Source organism: Dermacentor silvarum, chromosome 2, assembly GCF_013339745.2.
Source record: "Dermacentor silvarum isolate Dsil-2018 chromosome 2, BIME_Dsil_1.4, whole genome shotgun sequence".
NCBI classification, from domain to species: Eukaryota; Metazoa; Arthropoda; class Arachnida; order Ixodida; family Ixodidae; genus Dermacentor; species Dermacentor silvarum.
The window spans coordinates 28,019,484-28,035,782 of record NC_051155.1 but is presented as its reverse complement, the minus strand read 5'-3'; the positions used below and the strand labels follow the sequence as shown (position 1 = coordinate 28,035,782).

The 16,299-nt window shown below is 49.2% G+C and overlaps 1 protein-coding gene across 1 annotated transcript in view; it reads right to left on the bottom strand.

Moving 5' to 3' along the window:
- Positions 1–4,641: 4,641 nt before the first annotated feature.
- Positions 4,642–16,299, bottom strand: part of LOC119441382 (nodal modulator 2-like) — a 94,183-nt gene continuing 82,525 nt past the window's right edge. Inside the window, exon 10 of the mRNA XM_037705993.2 lies at positions 4,642–5,872. Coding sequence (XP_037561921.1) covers positions 5,435–5,872 — 438 coding nt within the window. The 3' untranslated portion in view covers positions 4,642–5,434. The remainder of the gene's footprint in view (positions 5,873–16,299) is intronic.

Sequence of the window (16,299 nt, the reverse complement as noted above, 5' to 3'; positions counted from 1 at the left end):
GGCGTATATATGCGCTTGCTGCCAGCGTTTTGACAGTCGTTGTCTGCAGTCATTCAGTGTGATCTATTCATGTTTGTTTGTGCGCGCTCTTGTTCAATCAGTTAGTAATAGTCGGGCCACATTTTGCAACGCACGCTACACATGCAATGCTGCCCGGGTCGGCAGTGCAGCGCTACAGGTGTGTCCCTTCGCACGCGCTGCCCACGGGAAGCGCTTCTCATCAACACCACCGTTTCACACGCGCCTTCTCGTGGTCATCGAGTCTCTCTTCATGTCGGTCTACTTGCGCCGCAGCACACCTGCTTACTTAATCAGCTCATGTTTACTACAATTAATATTGCTACCAAAGCCGCTCACCTTACTTCGTATGACATTGCTGTGTTGCTATCGCATTCATCGCTTCGCCCTTAGGGCGAAACTGTGACATTTTTTCTTACGCCTGAGTGTCTACCCACTTTCGTTGCTGGCGCTCGCATGTGCGTTTTAACTTTCGTCATGGCAATGTGTGCTGGCTTCACTGCGAAGGAGCTCGGGCTCATAATTTGACACAGGAATGAATTTTCGGGCGCGGGAGCGGCATGAGGACGCTGAACAAAGTGTGTCACACGTTAAAGAACTACCACAAAGGTGCAGATCACGGCTTGCTGTGAAAATAGAAATAAGTTGTGTGGCTGTTAGCATGTTTGTGAATACGTTGTGCAGCATGACCATACATTTTGGAATACATTATTCGAACTACATACAAAGCCATTTTGTCAATCTATTGCCACTTGAGCAAACTGTTGCTATTGTTAAAGGCTATTTTCTCAATTAATTTCTTAAACTGGAATAATAGATCTGCCACTGGGAACCAATTTTGCGAGAACGAATAATCATCAAAAGCTGATTCTCTACGCGATCAAGCATTCCGCGCCTACATGATCCTTACATAAACACAGTAGTTGTCTTACACAATCAAAACCACGCACGTTCAGTTTTCACTTGTTCCTGAAGGTTCCCTCACTGCCTCCTCGGCTCGTATTAGCGCCTGATCAGTTTTGGCAACTGAATACCTCGTACATGCCTTATTGTAGGAGCACTCTCTCTGTAAAACTGCCGTCCTGGTACAGAACGGCTCATAACTATGCGATAGCTCCCACTTTTTCCTTTTATTAAAACTTACCGCCACACAATGTACATAAAGACGCACCCCTCCATTGGAACGAGATCGAACAATTTTCCGAATCAGTCAGCGCCGACCACTTTTGGTCACTCTGGGTGGCTTAAGCGCGGGCACTAATTGCGCTCCTGCTGACGTGGTAGCCGACTTTGACGCCGCCAGATGCGCAAGGGTGCTATAAAGAACCATGTACGATCGCGCGCGTATAGTATTATAGTTAACGCAAGCGGCAAGTCAAAGTATCATGACGATGCACTTCACATTGCTTTCGTGCTGACGACGCTTACTGCGACAGTGAACCTCTACTAAAGACAGTCGAGTATTCGAAGTGGTATGCGTTAATAATGGAAGACTTCACTCACCTGTTCGGACCGATCAGGTCGCAGACGTCAGTTGTCAACTTGTCTGCATGGGCAGGCACTCGCCTAATTTCACAAGCGCGGCGCTTATCTGCTAGTTTGTAGTGACTGCGGCTGTCCGTGCGCCTGGGGAGTACTACATACACGGGTCGCGCGCTTTATTTTGGCGGTAATCTGCGCGCGGTATCTTGAAAGCGATCCGCAGACGGCTAATACCTTTGTACGCGCTGTGTTTTTGCCGCTCAGTTTCCGTTGAAGCGATAGACAGTACGAAGATCACTGCTTGCTGCTGCTGGTGCCGCACTTTCATACGCCAGCGTTTTGACGGTTAGTGTCACAGGTCATCGAGTGGGCTGTGTTCATGTTTGCTTGGGCGCGCTGACAACATGCTTGATAATTCAGTTAGTAAGCAAATGTTTGCAAGTTTATACGGCCGATAAAACTACTATCCTTACTTCATATAGCTGTCTACTAATTTTCTATTGCAATCGATCCTTCGCCGTTCGGGCGACACTGCGCCTCTTTCTTTTTTTCTTCTTTTTACGTTTAGTGCGAGTATAAGCGCAGCTGCGCATGGCGGCTATTGATTCTGATTGCTAGTGCATCCGGCTTAGCCTCACTTCGGTTACTGAGTAAATTATTTTTATTTATGACCGCTGCAGGGCATGTGGGGATGTTTCCATCCCTAATAAATGTTGTAAATTATTAGAACAGTTTTCGTTTTTTTTTTTCGTGAGTCGTTAGCATTGCCTACTCTACTGGAAACAGTAGCAATACTCAGACACACAACATTCATGTGCATTTCACACGCCGCTGATAAAAGACTCTGCTGGAGGGGCCACTGAAGACTGCAGGTTTTTCTTTTTCAGGGTCAAAAAAAGCACGCAAAGCAATTTGAAGAGAGGTGAACATTCTTCTTCTTTTGGGGGTTTTACGTGCCAAAACCAGTTGATTATGAGACACGCCGTAGTGGAGGGCTTCGGATTAATTTTGATCACCTGGGGTTGTTTAACGTGCAGTAAAACGCAAGCACACGGGCGTTTTTGCATTTTGCCTCCATCGAAATACGGCCGCCGCGGCCGGGATTCGATCCCGCAATCTCGTGCTCAGCAGCGCAACGCCTTAGCTGACTGAGCCACCGCGGCGGGTGAGAAGTGAACATCATCATCAGCCTATATTTTATGTCCACTGCAGGACGAAGGCCTCTCCCTGCGATCTCCAATTATCCCTGTATTCCAAGCGTATTCCAACTTGCAGGCGCAAGTAGGAATACGCTAGTGCAAGGCAGGGGTAATTGGAGGTGAACATAGAGCAACGTATTCATTCTCCAGGCATAACCTATCCTTACAATTAGAAATAATTGTTACTTGGCTAAATCCTTCTTTTTAAAAATGTAACAAACTTATTCCTGTGTATGTATTTAAATATATTCTATGTGTGTATAATGTTCACAGTCGAAAAAAAAAAAAAAAAAACGTTGAAGTGAGAAAAAATGCTTATGAGGTAGCCGCCGCTGGCGCTTCTAATGCGCTTGTCGTCCTATGGTCAGGATTTGCAGAAATAAAGCGAAAGTGTGAATGTAAAGCCATGCACGTCCGCGCTGATGCAGTAAGCTTTCAGGCACAATAAAAATTTTAGTGAAACGTTGAGGCAACTCTAAGAAACCGCAAATGATGTGGGCAACAGAACTCTGGTGATGACACTTTGGCGAGAAATGGGGGGGGGGGGGCCTCGAGCCCCAGAGCCCCACCGTAGTCGGCGCCTATGGTTACGGATGCCGCTTGCAAGTTGAGCAGGAATTGTTCATAGTCGTCATTGTCCGACCATTGTCCTACACAGTACGCTACTCTGTGCTGCTGATACTGGCGCTGCTGGCACACCCGAGCTAGGTGCCCTTGCCTCTTACAATTGAAACATTTAGCATGACGGAACCTGCATTTTCCCGCTGTATGACCACTTGTGCCGCAGCATGTGCATGCCCATTCGTGCCGCCTGTCTTGCCTGTTCACAGTCTCTCGCAGTGACGGAAATCTGCTTGGCTGGCATTTGCTCTTCATCATAAGCATAGCGTGCACGTTGCCTGTATCTTGGGCACTCGCCATCTCGTCTACGTTTGCAGCCGCCATCTCTGCAGCGCGCGCTGCCTCTTCTACCTCCCTCAGCATGTTTCGTTTTTGCCAACAGTTTCCGACACACATTTGCGTCACTCAGCCCACAGACAATGCGGTCCCTTAGCATCCTGTCGAGGGCGTCACCGAAATTACACCTGCTTGCAATCTTTCATATCTCCACTATGAATTCGTTTGCAGACTCTCCTGCAAGCTGATTCCTTGTAAAGAACTTGTACGATTCTAAAATTCCGTTACATGTCGGAGCAAATCGCTCACCGAGGAACTTCACGGCATCGTCGTATTTCAGGTCCTGTATCTTCGCCGGCACGCAGCCAATAGATCCACTGTCCTTGTGCTCAAAGCTGTGATCAAAATCGCCCTGCGCTTCTTCCTGTCCGTGACGTCATGAACCTCGAAGTATGCTTCCGAACGCAGATTGTAAGCCTCCCAGTTGTCCGCCTCCTCATCAAAAGCCGGTGGTCCCCCGTGCGCAGCCATGGTCGCAGAGCGACGACCCTCGTCACCACTGAAGCGTGCAGGCACGAGCGTACAACAATGAACAACGTTTAGTGGTAACGAGGCTTTTTATAGGCGCTGGAAGTGTGCGCCGAGAACGTGCGCAGTGGCAAGGAGGGGTGCCAGTGACGATGCATCAGTCGGCAGCCATTGTTCAAGAAATGGAGCACAGCAAGCAGCCGTGCAGCTAGTGTGCTTGCACGATTACTGTGTAAAACCATTTATATGTTAACTTATTTTGCGGTCAATTCTGTATTTCAAGAATCGAACACTAGATGGCAGCATGTGAAATTCTGCCATTTCACAACATACCAAGGCCATAATTTTGGATAAAAGAGACTTTTGATGCCATGGATTTTGCTGGATCATTAAAGTATGTTGTAGCAAGCATGGACATGTGAAAACAAACAAAATGTATAGCTGATTCCATTCTTGTCTCATCACAGTTGCTCCATGCTGCAGGCTGCTTTACCAAATAATAAAAAAGAGACATACCTGCAAAGGTCTCACAACTTTACTAGCCACCATTCAAACAAAATGAGAAATAAAGTAACGTGAACCACACGTGAACCCACTCATGACTTCAAATACTATACACAATTACTTTGTACATTTAATCTCCCGCACCAAATACAAGTTCTTCATAATGCCCCCCCCCCTCCACTGTCAACATACTAGAACTTCCGTCGGCAAAACACTTTTCAGAATGCATGCCCTACAGTCAGAGCTCAGCTCATCATAGTCCGGTGCCACTGCATTTGTTACAGGTCAGTGCATACAGCTGCAATTACCAAGTGTCCAAATTGTGAGCACTATGTTGCCACAAAACATAGCTTCCAGGGAGTGGTCCCATCAGCAATTCCAGCTCGGAGACTCGATGTGGACAGCCACAAGCTTCGCTGACCACTCCCAATTCTCAGGGAAACCATTCTCTGCAAAACCTGCCTTGTGCTATACACCACTTCAGTGCTGTTATATAATGTGACAACAAATACCTAAATGATGAAGTTATTATAAAATTTCCACGTTTTTGTGAAACGCTGCCCTTACAAAACTAATGCACAGAGCTTTTTGAAACTTGTATTCTAGGTGAATAAGATGAATATATTCCACTCGGTCTGCAAAGGTGGGTCACGGGAGCACAGGAAGGAAACACAACCTTCGAGGTCGTACCTTCAAATAATAAACAGCGTCACTGGTTCAGTCAGATTAGAAAACAAATGCACAGAGGGCAGCAGATGGGAATGTGATGTCTCACAACTCGGATCTCGGGGCACGCAAAAGTGGTATCAGGTGCGTCGGGCCTTCGCCTTTCGTCTCATGTCTGCAGGAGAACCCTGGGCCCCCTCTCCATTCCTGGCTGTGCCGCTAATCTGCCTAAGAAGGGTGCGCAGTGTCTGCGCAACGTCCGCGCCCATGGTGAGCAGGCGTGATGAGTAGTAGCAGGCGAGCAGCGCGACAACCGTCACCGGGAGGGCGAGCAGCGAGGAGCGGGCCACGATCTCGTGCTCGGGGTGCAGTGGCAGCTCGGGTACATGGCGCAGCATCACGTGGCGGTGTGACGTGTTGGCGTGGAAGCAGGTGCCACCAGTGTTACTGCCCCCCTCCAACTGCAGGCAGTAGGTGCGGCCGTCGCGCGTCAGCGGTGGCAGCAGAAAGAAGCCGCCGGGACCTGGTGTGACTGTGTGCAGTGTCTGGTCGGGCGCGTCGTCCACCACCACACGAACCTGCAAACAACACCCAAGTTGTTCGCATGAAATTCAACAAGCAGGCATTGACGTGAGATGCTCTTCCATGTCCTAAGCCACGCACATCTCTGAGAGGCACTGGCCAGCCCTTTCGTGGCTAGGTTATGAAACATGTGCATCATGCAAATTAGGCGTGCTTGAATAGTGAAATTTTCAAATCAGCTTGAATACGTATATTTGAGCAACTCGACATATAAATATCAAATCGAATACAAAATATTTTCTCAGCTTTGAACAAAGTGAAGTGAAAACATCGCGTGCAGTTTGTTTGGTAAAAAAATTAGGCTTACGTACATTAATTTGACACATGTAATGTCCAGATGCATGAGGAGCTTGCAAATGAGAAAAACAGCTGCTTTCAGTTATCTGCTGCACCATGACAATGGCAGAAATGAAATACATCCTCAGATGCATGTACAGTGCAGTCCACTTATAACGATACCACATACAACGATATGTTGGTTATAACAATGAATCGCCTTAGAGTATCAAATTATGCATTAGGGCTATGAGAAAAAAAAACATATCAACGGAATCTCGATACTACAATCTTCACGGGAACCGGGAAATAAAGCATATCATCCGAAAATCATATTACGCGGAATCGTATCAACAAGATTCCACTGTAGAACGATAGGTTATTCACCCCATATCTGATATAACGATCGAAATTTTGCCTTCTGGGCGATGTTTGCCATGCAGAATAATCGTGAAATTTGCATTGATAAGTTCCCCATAAGTGAGACCGGGGTGAAAAGTTTGCCTACGTGAGTTCGTATTTGTCGCCATTACCGCGCAGCGCGTCCTGCCTGCACGCTGATTGCCAAAGCCACGGAGAGCATTGCAAGTTGACACAGCATGCCACAAGATGGTGCCAGCTGCTTCGCATCGGCGTCGCTGGCAATCGTCCAGAGAAGAGAAAATAAAAAATAAAAAGCGATAAGCGAATGGCACTTGCGCCCTTGCACTTCTACAATTTCCCTCTCTCTCTAAGCAACTGCGGAAATGCGTCGACAAAGCATAAGCTATGTCGCTTGAGACGAAGCTCTAAATTTTGCCAGTTGATGATATCTAAATTTTGCGCAGTCGATGATATCGACGATTCTGAAAACCGGGAGCACCACGATCATGAAGGCTATAGCCAGTGGCTATGCCGATCAACGGAAAAGTCGGGCTTTGTGTGCCAAAGCGAAACACCCCTTGGATGAAACCGACACGGTGGAAGCCGCTGACATTATCGAACTTTAGGAGCACGTCGCCACTGACGACGAAACAGGTGGTGCTTCGATGGAGGAGTTTTTGAGTGCAGATAGTGCTGCCTCATTATGCGAAGAGATATCCGACGGGGCGATTGTTGTCATGAAAGATGGCGGCATTGTGCGACGGCAGCAGCGGCAGTGATGACGAGATTGAGAATGGCGCGTCTTTGACATCGACCCCGATGTTCACCCAGAGTGGTGTTGTCGATTCAATCGCGCAATGATTTCATGCACGCTAAATTATAGCTGGAAGTGTTTGTGCAGCAGCTGTGGACACGATGTACACCATGGTTGTGAACCTGAAAATTCTACGATAGCAAGTGTAAATTTCTGACTATTTTTATGTGCCTAAGGCTCTACACGCTGTTTAGAAGTATAAATAAACGTCTTATTTTTCACAGCCTACTTTCTACAACGTAGATTTTTAAAATCGCGAATGGCAAATACGGTTTAGGAGCTACATAGGCATGTCCAGCAGCTTTTGTTTTTACGGCAGTCCAGCTATAGCGATAATCGGTTATAACGATTTGATTTTTCATTCTTCTTGATGTTGTTATAAGTGGACTGCACTGTACAGTTGTGTTCGTTGAAGGCGAAAAGTGAGATACTTCAGCACTGCACATTGTTTTAAAGAGGTGCAAGCACGGTGAGACTGGTAAAATAATAAATCAAGACAACAAATTTTCATATACGCTGCCTCAAAATAGGGCATTCTTATTGACTAACTAGAAATCATTGAGCAGAACTTTCTTGCCCCATGCATTTGGTCAAGAACTAGTGCCTCTGTGCAGTACTCCTGCAGCAGAATCATTCAAAACAGTCCTTATTTTCACTGTTCTTTTTCCTTTGAGAATCTTATCCGTGTTGCTATCCTTAATGTTTGAAAGAAACGAATACAGTAGAACCCAGCTGATATGTTTTTCATGGGACCGTAAATACACACAAAAAAAGAGAAAAAAAAAATGTCAGCGCCAGGAAACGCAAGAGGCGAGAAACAGGAAAAATTGAGAAATGAGAGCAGTGGTAAACTGCACACAATTTTATTTTAATTGTTAAGTGTGAAAAAAAGTCGCTGTTTTGCCCGAAAGTTGAAGCATTGATTGCAATAGCAAATTAGTAGACAGCTATACAAAGTAAGAATAGCAGTTTTATTGTCCGTATAAGCTTGCAAACATTTGCTTATTAACTATACAGCAGTGGACAGATCTTTTGGACTACAAAAATTCGGACTTGTTGGATATTCCGGACTTCATAGATGTACTGTTAGGGTTCCCATAGAGCTAATGCATTTTCGCAACCGATTTTTCAGACAAATCTAGGTGCTAATGTTCGATTTTTCGGACTAAATTGCTCGCTCCGAGCCACGCTACCAGATCTTGGGGGCCGCCATGTTGGATTTTCCGCTGGCTTGGCTGGGCCTGGCTTCCAGTGGCCCCCTGTATAGCCTTCAAGATTAGTAGACGCAAGCCATTTTCCCATCTCGGAGGCCATGCCTGCTCTTCCTTAGCCAACAAAACGTTCCAAAAAGGGCCACTTGCTTTTTTTTTCCGGTCAGCTCAGCACTATCATCATAATCACTTAAGCAGAATCCGTTTTAGATGCGAAGCATCTTATGCTCAGGGCTATGTCACTCCCTCCCTCCGCCATGCGGCGTCCACACCCCTACTGCGCAGGCGCATCCTCCTCCCCCTCCTCTCGGATTGCGCAACGAATGGGAACACCTGCGGCTCCATGTGCGATATTGCGAAGCAGCTTAGGTTAGAGGCACGACGGTAGGCGCACCAGAGGCACCGGCAACAGTCACCAACGCCGCGTGCGTTCGGTGCGAACGCGGGCAAAACGCGATGGCGTCGACAACAGTTCTGCGTGTTGCTTATGCTGCTGCATGTCCAAGTTTATACAGCTGATAAAACTACCTTGAGTCGACCGCATGGCTGCTTTGCATACTGCTTTGCATGATTCCCCTACGGGAAGATGGTGTAATTTTTTTCTTTAAGTTTCGATTGTGCCGTACATAGCGTGCGGGTGAAAGGTTGCGAGGGTAAGCCGACAACGCACACGGGAGAGAGGAAGGAGGCCAGAAGCGCGCGGACTTCGTTCGCTCGCGGGGCACGGGGAGAGAGAAGGCGACGGAGATGGTCGGGAGCTGCGTTCAGCTCTTGCGGCTGCTGCCGCGCAGGCAGCAGCCTGCGATCTGCGAAAGCGATCTGCTATGTGGCCGAAGTGTGTGCCCGCGGGGGACTCATCTTCAAAGCGATCTGTGATGGGTACAAAGGGCGTGCGCCGAGTGCCAGTAGCTTCCTATGCGCTGTTTTTTTCATTTTTGTTTTTTCGACGTTCTTGTTAAAGGAGAGAATAGACAGTGCAAAGGTCAATTTGCCCGCTGCTTCTGGCATTTTAACGAGTTTCCGCGGTCATCGAGCGAGATGTGTTCATGTAACCTGCGCGCGCGTGTCACCGTGCTTATTCAGTTAGTAAGCGCATATTTACAACTTTATACGGCTGATAAAACTAACATCCTTACTTCATAGAGCTGTTTTGCTATCAATTTGCTATCACAATTGATGCTCTACCTTATGGGTGAAACTGCGACATTTTACTCAAGCCGCTCTATTAAGGGGGGACGTGGCTTTGAAAATCAACTTCCTTATTTCTTCATGGATTTTGATGAAAATTGGCACAAATGTTTAGAATGTCTCCCTGATACTTCCATAAAAGTTTCAGAGTGATACCTTGAGAACATTTTATTCAGCAGAATTTTTCTTTCTTGAACTTTTTGGAGGGCCTGGGGAGCTTAAAGGGATACGGACACAAAAGTTGGTGGGTGGTTTTTGCGTTGGAACAAAAGTTGAACTGTTGAAAATGACGAATACAACAAGCTGCTTTGAAAAAAAGAACGAGAAACATCTTTTCTTGCAATTTTCTGTTGCACCTTACCTCTAAGCGGCCGCCGACAGAAGCTTAAATTTCACGTCATGACCCCCACCGGCGCGCGCGCGCGCTGCCAAGGTCGGCCACAGCCGTCGCAGCGTTTCCGGGTGTCGGTCCCTTGCAGCATGTTTAACCACTTTCGGCGATCTTCGCACGTGGTCCGTCCGAAACATTATCCCCGTCGGCGCTCCACGCAGGTGGTGCGTCTTACATGTGCCTTCCCGTGGTCGTCGCTCGGTATTGACGCGTTCGTCGTGGCGGAAGGAAATGCCCAGACATTGCTGTTATACCAGCATCGTCGGTCATGACACGCCGTCGCACACGTTTCCCAGAGACGAGAAGGTGCGTAAACTTTGGATACATGCCTGTTAGTCATCACGCCCAGCCTGGAGACCTCTAAAAATGACTTCATTCGCGCGGACCACTTCGTCGACGATGATTATGTGACCAGCCCGGCTGTCTGAAAAGTCCTGTCATGCCGCTTAAAAGCCTGACGCTGTGCCATCGGTCTTCTCACGAAAAGGCAAGGCAGAAATGATCAGCGGCGCGTTGGAAAAGAGGAGGCGAAAAGATGTCGGTACTGTTTTCGTTCACTTGCAGCCTTCTTGAGCAGTGTGAGGGCGAGGCTGGGGCGAGATGCCCGAGGCTGGGCACGAAGGCAGTAATGTCTTTAAAAATGTTGGCAAAGCATAGTAAAACAATACAAGGCTAGCGAGCGCGACTCACGAGACCAGACACACACACAGCTCTGCTTCTCCACAGAAAAAAACTGGGCAGAACGACAGACAGGTGCTGCCATCTGTCGGCGTAAACTACTATTCAGTCATCCACGCAGTGCTGAAAAAATTAAATTATGGGGTTTTACGTGCCAAAACCAGGATCTGATTATGAGGCACGCCGTAGTGGGGGACTCCGGAAATTTGAATCACCTGGGGTTCTTTAACATGCACATAAATCTAAGTACACGGGTGCTTTCACATTTCGCCCCCATCGAAATGCGGCCGCCGTGGCACGCAGTGCTGAAGTACCCCGCAGCTGCCTCGCCTGCGTGCGCTCTTGAAAAAGCAAGTTCACAGAGGAAATGACAAACAATTCTTGCACAAGTGTCTATTGCAAAGCGAAATCGTCGTGCTACGGTTCGCGAAAACCTGACCGGCACTTCCACGGCCGCCTGCTCTCCTTCGTCGCTTGACGCGGAAGGCTCGTAACCGTAAGCGGTAATATTTATTGCCAAGTTGGAATGGTCCTCGTCTTCAGACATGTTCTTATCGCTGGTACAGGCACCAGAACTCGAATCCATGCTCGCGATGGCGGCGGTGGCGCGCTTCGAATGACCGCGGCCGGCCAGCTGGCTATCCGACGAGTGAGTCGTGACGTCACGCCTTCCAACTCCCGCGGGTCGGGCGGCGAGGCGCGCGCTCACAAAAACGCCAAAGATAAAGCCATTGGCTCAAAAATGAGCTAAGTGATTACTTCTTTTCGATATAATCACACAAGGAGGATTCATTTTCAGCATTGTCGTAAAATTTTCAGATTTCGTGTCCGTATCCCTTTAAGCCTCATAACTTTTTTTCTTGGGGGAGGGGGGTGCGCGAGTTTTTCGAACTGTGTGGTTTTTCGGACTGTTCGATTTTTCGGACTATTTTTCAGTCCCCGTGAAGTCCGGAAAATCGGTCGGCTACTGTATTAACAAGCATGGTGTCAGCACGCACACTCGCTGTCAAAATGCTGGCATGAGGAAGCGCGGCAGCAGCAGTGATGTGACCTTTGTGCTGTCTACCACTGCAACGCAAACTGAGCGCCGAGAGCACACAGCACGCACAAAGCTACGATCCGCTAACACACCTACACTGCCTAAACTCTGCCCCCAATGCAGGTTGCCTTTAAGATACGGCCTTCGCGACCACGTGCCGCCGCACAGTACACAGTAGTACAACACCGCCCACTATCTCCCCCCCCCCGTCCGGTGCCTTGAGCGCGACAAAAGAAAGCGCGCTTCCTCCCCGCTTTTCTTTCTTGTGCGGACGAGATTTAGCCCCTGTTGCGAATGTTGATGGTCCGAGCGGCCACGAAGGTTCCATGTATGGTGCCGTGCCAGGTGCCAAGAGGAGGAGATATCCAGGGAGATTAGAAAACTGTTTTATATACACTGTACATGGTATATTACAGGATGGGCTCCATGATATTGGAGCCGTCTACGTGCTAACATCTTTGCATGTGGTAGCGTTTACATCTCTGAGCGTTCTACATGGTCGAGCGTGCTCTACATCGTCAAGCGTGCTCTACATGGTCAAGCCTCTAGCGTCTCTACATGGTGAAGCGTCTCTCACAACACTCAAGTCCCCTGTTTTATCCCTTTCGTTTCCCTCTTTCACTCGACGAGGGAACACACTGTAGTTCTTTTAGCCAATCAGCATCTTGGATCAGGTGGCCATATCCCGCACGTGATGTGTCGTCGTTTCCCGCCGGGCTCCGCCTCCAATCTTGTTAGGTCGCCCCCGAACACAGGCAGCGGTTGACACCTTGGGAACCGAAAGTTGATGTCGTTCCCCCGGGATTGCCAGACACGGGCCCCTTTCAAGATTCGCCTCTCCATAGCGGTCAGTTCGCGGAACCAGGTGGGGCGGTGGCTGTCTCGAAAGGCAGCAGTCGGCGTAGCGTCGTCGTGGTTCGGGCGGCGCTGGTAATTTACGGGACCGCACCAAGGGGCGACGCTGCCGTTTAGCCACGCATGAGGTAGCCCGGAGACCAACTGCTAATCCCTCAGTCCCAGGTGACAATTCTCGGCCGCGAGAAAGGGCGCCAGGTTGGCGCGTCTGAGTCGGCGCCGGCCTCCTTTGTCCCGAGGGACCGCCAGACACAACAGCACCCCCGCCGCCAGATGATGCATCGGGAGGTCGAGTTGTTCCATGCAGCTCAGCCGGTTTGATGCCTGCTTCGCTCAAAGCCATGGGGCCGCTGCTTCCAGGAACGATGATCTTCCCGCCAAAGGCCTCTTCATAGGTGGGCTCAGACTGGGCTGCAGAAATGACAAGCTCCAAGCTCCAAGGAGCGACCTTTGTCAGCCACACACAATGCTGCAAGCGCCACTGCAAGCCACTCTCATCGCCAGACTTTACCAATTCCAAAAATCCGACTGCCCCCTATCTAAAGAAAACCCTGAAACACAAGGTGCGCGTTGATCCGGACAAGTACCAAAAAACTTCCGATGATGTGTCTTCGCAAATAGACACCGACTGGGTTTATGTAATGAAGCTAAGTTATTATGAATTAGAGCTTCCACAGATCAGGAAGGCGAAGGGAGAGCTGGCCTTCAGTTATTCATAGTCCGTAACACTTAGTACAAGAGAGCTACATAATAATTACATAATGCCAGTATACCAAATAAACAAATGGGCAAACCATCTACGACTTATTACAAACTCGTGCAAAAGCTCCGGTCATCGACTTGCGCAACCTGCGCGTGACCTTCTAAACTATTTGAAACCCTGACACTGTTTGCAATTCAATTCTTTATCTGTCGCCGCGTACACACTCCCATTTAAATAGTGGGTCTAACCTGAGCCGGAAAGGTTAACAACATAACAAAACTGTGGCATTCTTTACCCCTGTCAAACCTTCAAAACTCAACGAATCTCCCGCAGACAGAATACAAAAGAAGAAAAAAATCCTACCCGTCTTCCTGTTTTCTCTATTCTCGGGCCCCAAACGCACCCCTTTCTTTCAGACGCACTCGAGGGGGTCGCTCATTCCGGGGATTTCGCAAGGCGCCGTCGCGAAGAAGGCAAAAGCCACTAATTCGCCTGACACATCCTGTAGCTGTGACTTTAGGACAACCGCTTCCAAGTACGGGGAGGGGGATGCATTGACCGACCCGCGCGCACACTGTCCCATTATCCGCTAGGCAGTCGCCTTTCATTTCCCCCGCGAGTGATCGGCCACGGTGGTAGCATACCGGACGCTTCCTTTTGTCCCTCTGCCTACTATGCGTTGTACGAGATGCGGTTAGGCGACGTTCACCACGCCTGAATCTTCGCGAAACTCTCCTTTTCGCGACGTGCGTCACGCCGGTCCCTGACCGCAGCAAACGCCTAAGCTTGGGGTTTACCCTCCTTCGCTTTTTCACGCTCTCTGCCTGGACTCTGACCCTAGCGAATTTGCCCCTGTCGCTTTGGCGCTTCGCATGTTTGATTCCAAGCGCCTCGACCGCGTCCGCCGTTCTCGTTCTGCGCCTACGCCATTTCTGTTTGGCATGCTTCGTAGAGTCTGCAGTTTCGGCACACGCGCTTGAAATTTCCTTGCCCCTTTGGGTTTCACAGTGCGACTGCCGTTCTAATAGAGCAGGACCAGATTTGACCTTTGAGCAAGTTAGCTCGTCATTAAGTCTATCTTCAGGTGGCCTAGCTCCATCACTGCCGTCGATAGCATGCAAAACTTCTCGCTGGCCTTCGAAGTCGGCCCTTGCTTCCGAAACAGCCTCGCTAAACGGCAAAACAAGTGCTTCTTCGCGCTTGTTACTGTTTCCGTCAACTACTGGCACCACAGCCCTCTCAGCGCTCTCTGAACTAGCTTTGTTGTTCTCATCCTGGCCCTCGCAGTCGGCCACGAATTCTAGGGCGGGAGAACCACCGCTCTCCTCGGTGACCGCATTCACCTCGCTTCCGGCTACTAACCCGTCTAACTCATCACTGCCCACAGCTGCCTCTGGAATCGTTTCATGGTCCTGTGACCGCTGCTCAATAGGGAATGCGCCTATCAGTCTCTGAGTCTCCTCATGTGCTTTCGCCCTGAAAGCTCCCTTGCTGGTGGTGGATTTTCCCGGTTCCCTCAGCATTTGCTCCGACCTATTCGAGAAGCAATGCGTGACTTTGTCTGGCAGGCTGGCCGAAATTGCCGCCGCCGTACACACTTGGCGTAAAGGGCCTTCCGTTTCTGGTGCGGGAAAACCGCCGCTCTCTTCGCTTTGTGTGTGTACCACTTGCATCACACCTTTTCCAGAGCTTTCTACCCTAGTCATCTCAGTGCTACTGTTTTCTTCAACAGGCTCGCCTTTTTCATTGTCTTTTGGGCCTTCGAAGTCGGCCTGCCATGCTACACCAAAGCGCCTGAACAAAGCCCTCTTAGCCCTGTCGTAGTCGCGCGCTTTCTCCTCGGACAAGCAATGCATGAAACACGCGCCGACGCTAAACGGGAGAAGTGCTCCTAATCGCTCGGCCCACGAGTCCCGGCTGACACCCTCTTTCTCACACACTCGTTCAAAACCGGCGAGGAAATTAACAATACCCTCGTCTGTCTCGAAAGTGTGGAGCTGGCGTCGCGCTGTCCGCCATCTGAGCATCTGATTTACCCGTTCGAGCTCTTTCATCCCAAGAGCGTGCCGTTGCGCTGCCTCTTGCTCGCACCTCTCGCGAATTTCGGCATCGTGCTTGCGCCTTTCTGCTTCTTCACGCTCGCGCCTCTCGCGCTTCTCTACAGCTTCAAGCTCGCGCCTCCTGCACTCCTCTGCCTTTTGCTTTCTTTCCTCTATTGTCTCCCAAGCCTCATCAGCTTCCTCGACCGTCACCTCTTCTACCTTCATGACGTCGAGAACCGCTTCTTTCCTTTTTGCGGAGTCGACCGAAATGCCTAACTCCTCGCAAATTAGAAGGAGGTCCTGCACTCTGAATTTCTCCATAGCGATCTCGTTTGCCTTCAAAATTCACCCTTCCTAAAATTCGCTATTTAAAGAAGGTGAATTTCCCAAAATGGTGCCCGCCAGAAAACACAAAGTTACTCTCCTAGCAACTACCTACTTGTACTAGAGAGTTCTGGCGACATGAAGCGCAAACTCAGGCACTAAGCCCGTCCTTATCGCTACCATCAGGAGATCGCAGAATTTCTCTCTTCGTTCCTTCCTTATGAAACAATTTTCCTGGCCTCACCGGCCTTCTCCCAACTCACTTCCTCATTCTGTAAAAGCTCCAATTGTTGACTTTTGCCTACCGCAGGGACAACCAAAATGCCCATCGGCTCACAACTTTTGAGGAGTTCCTGGATTTCAAACTTATCCGTATTTACAGTGCACCATGTGTTTCTTCCCCTTAGTAACCTAGCCCACGAGACACTATATTCTTGGTCTGCGAGATGAAATCACTAACAACACCAAATCATCATTACCGACTTAGTAACCTGCGCTAATGAGTCTGGCGAAAAGAGAAGCAAACACGTAGCACTCAC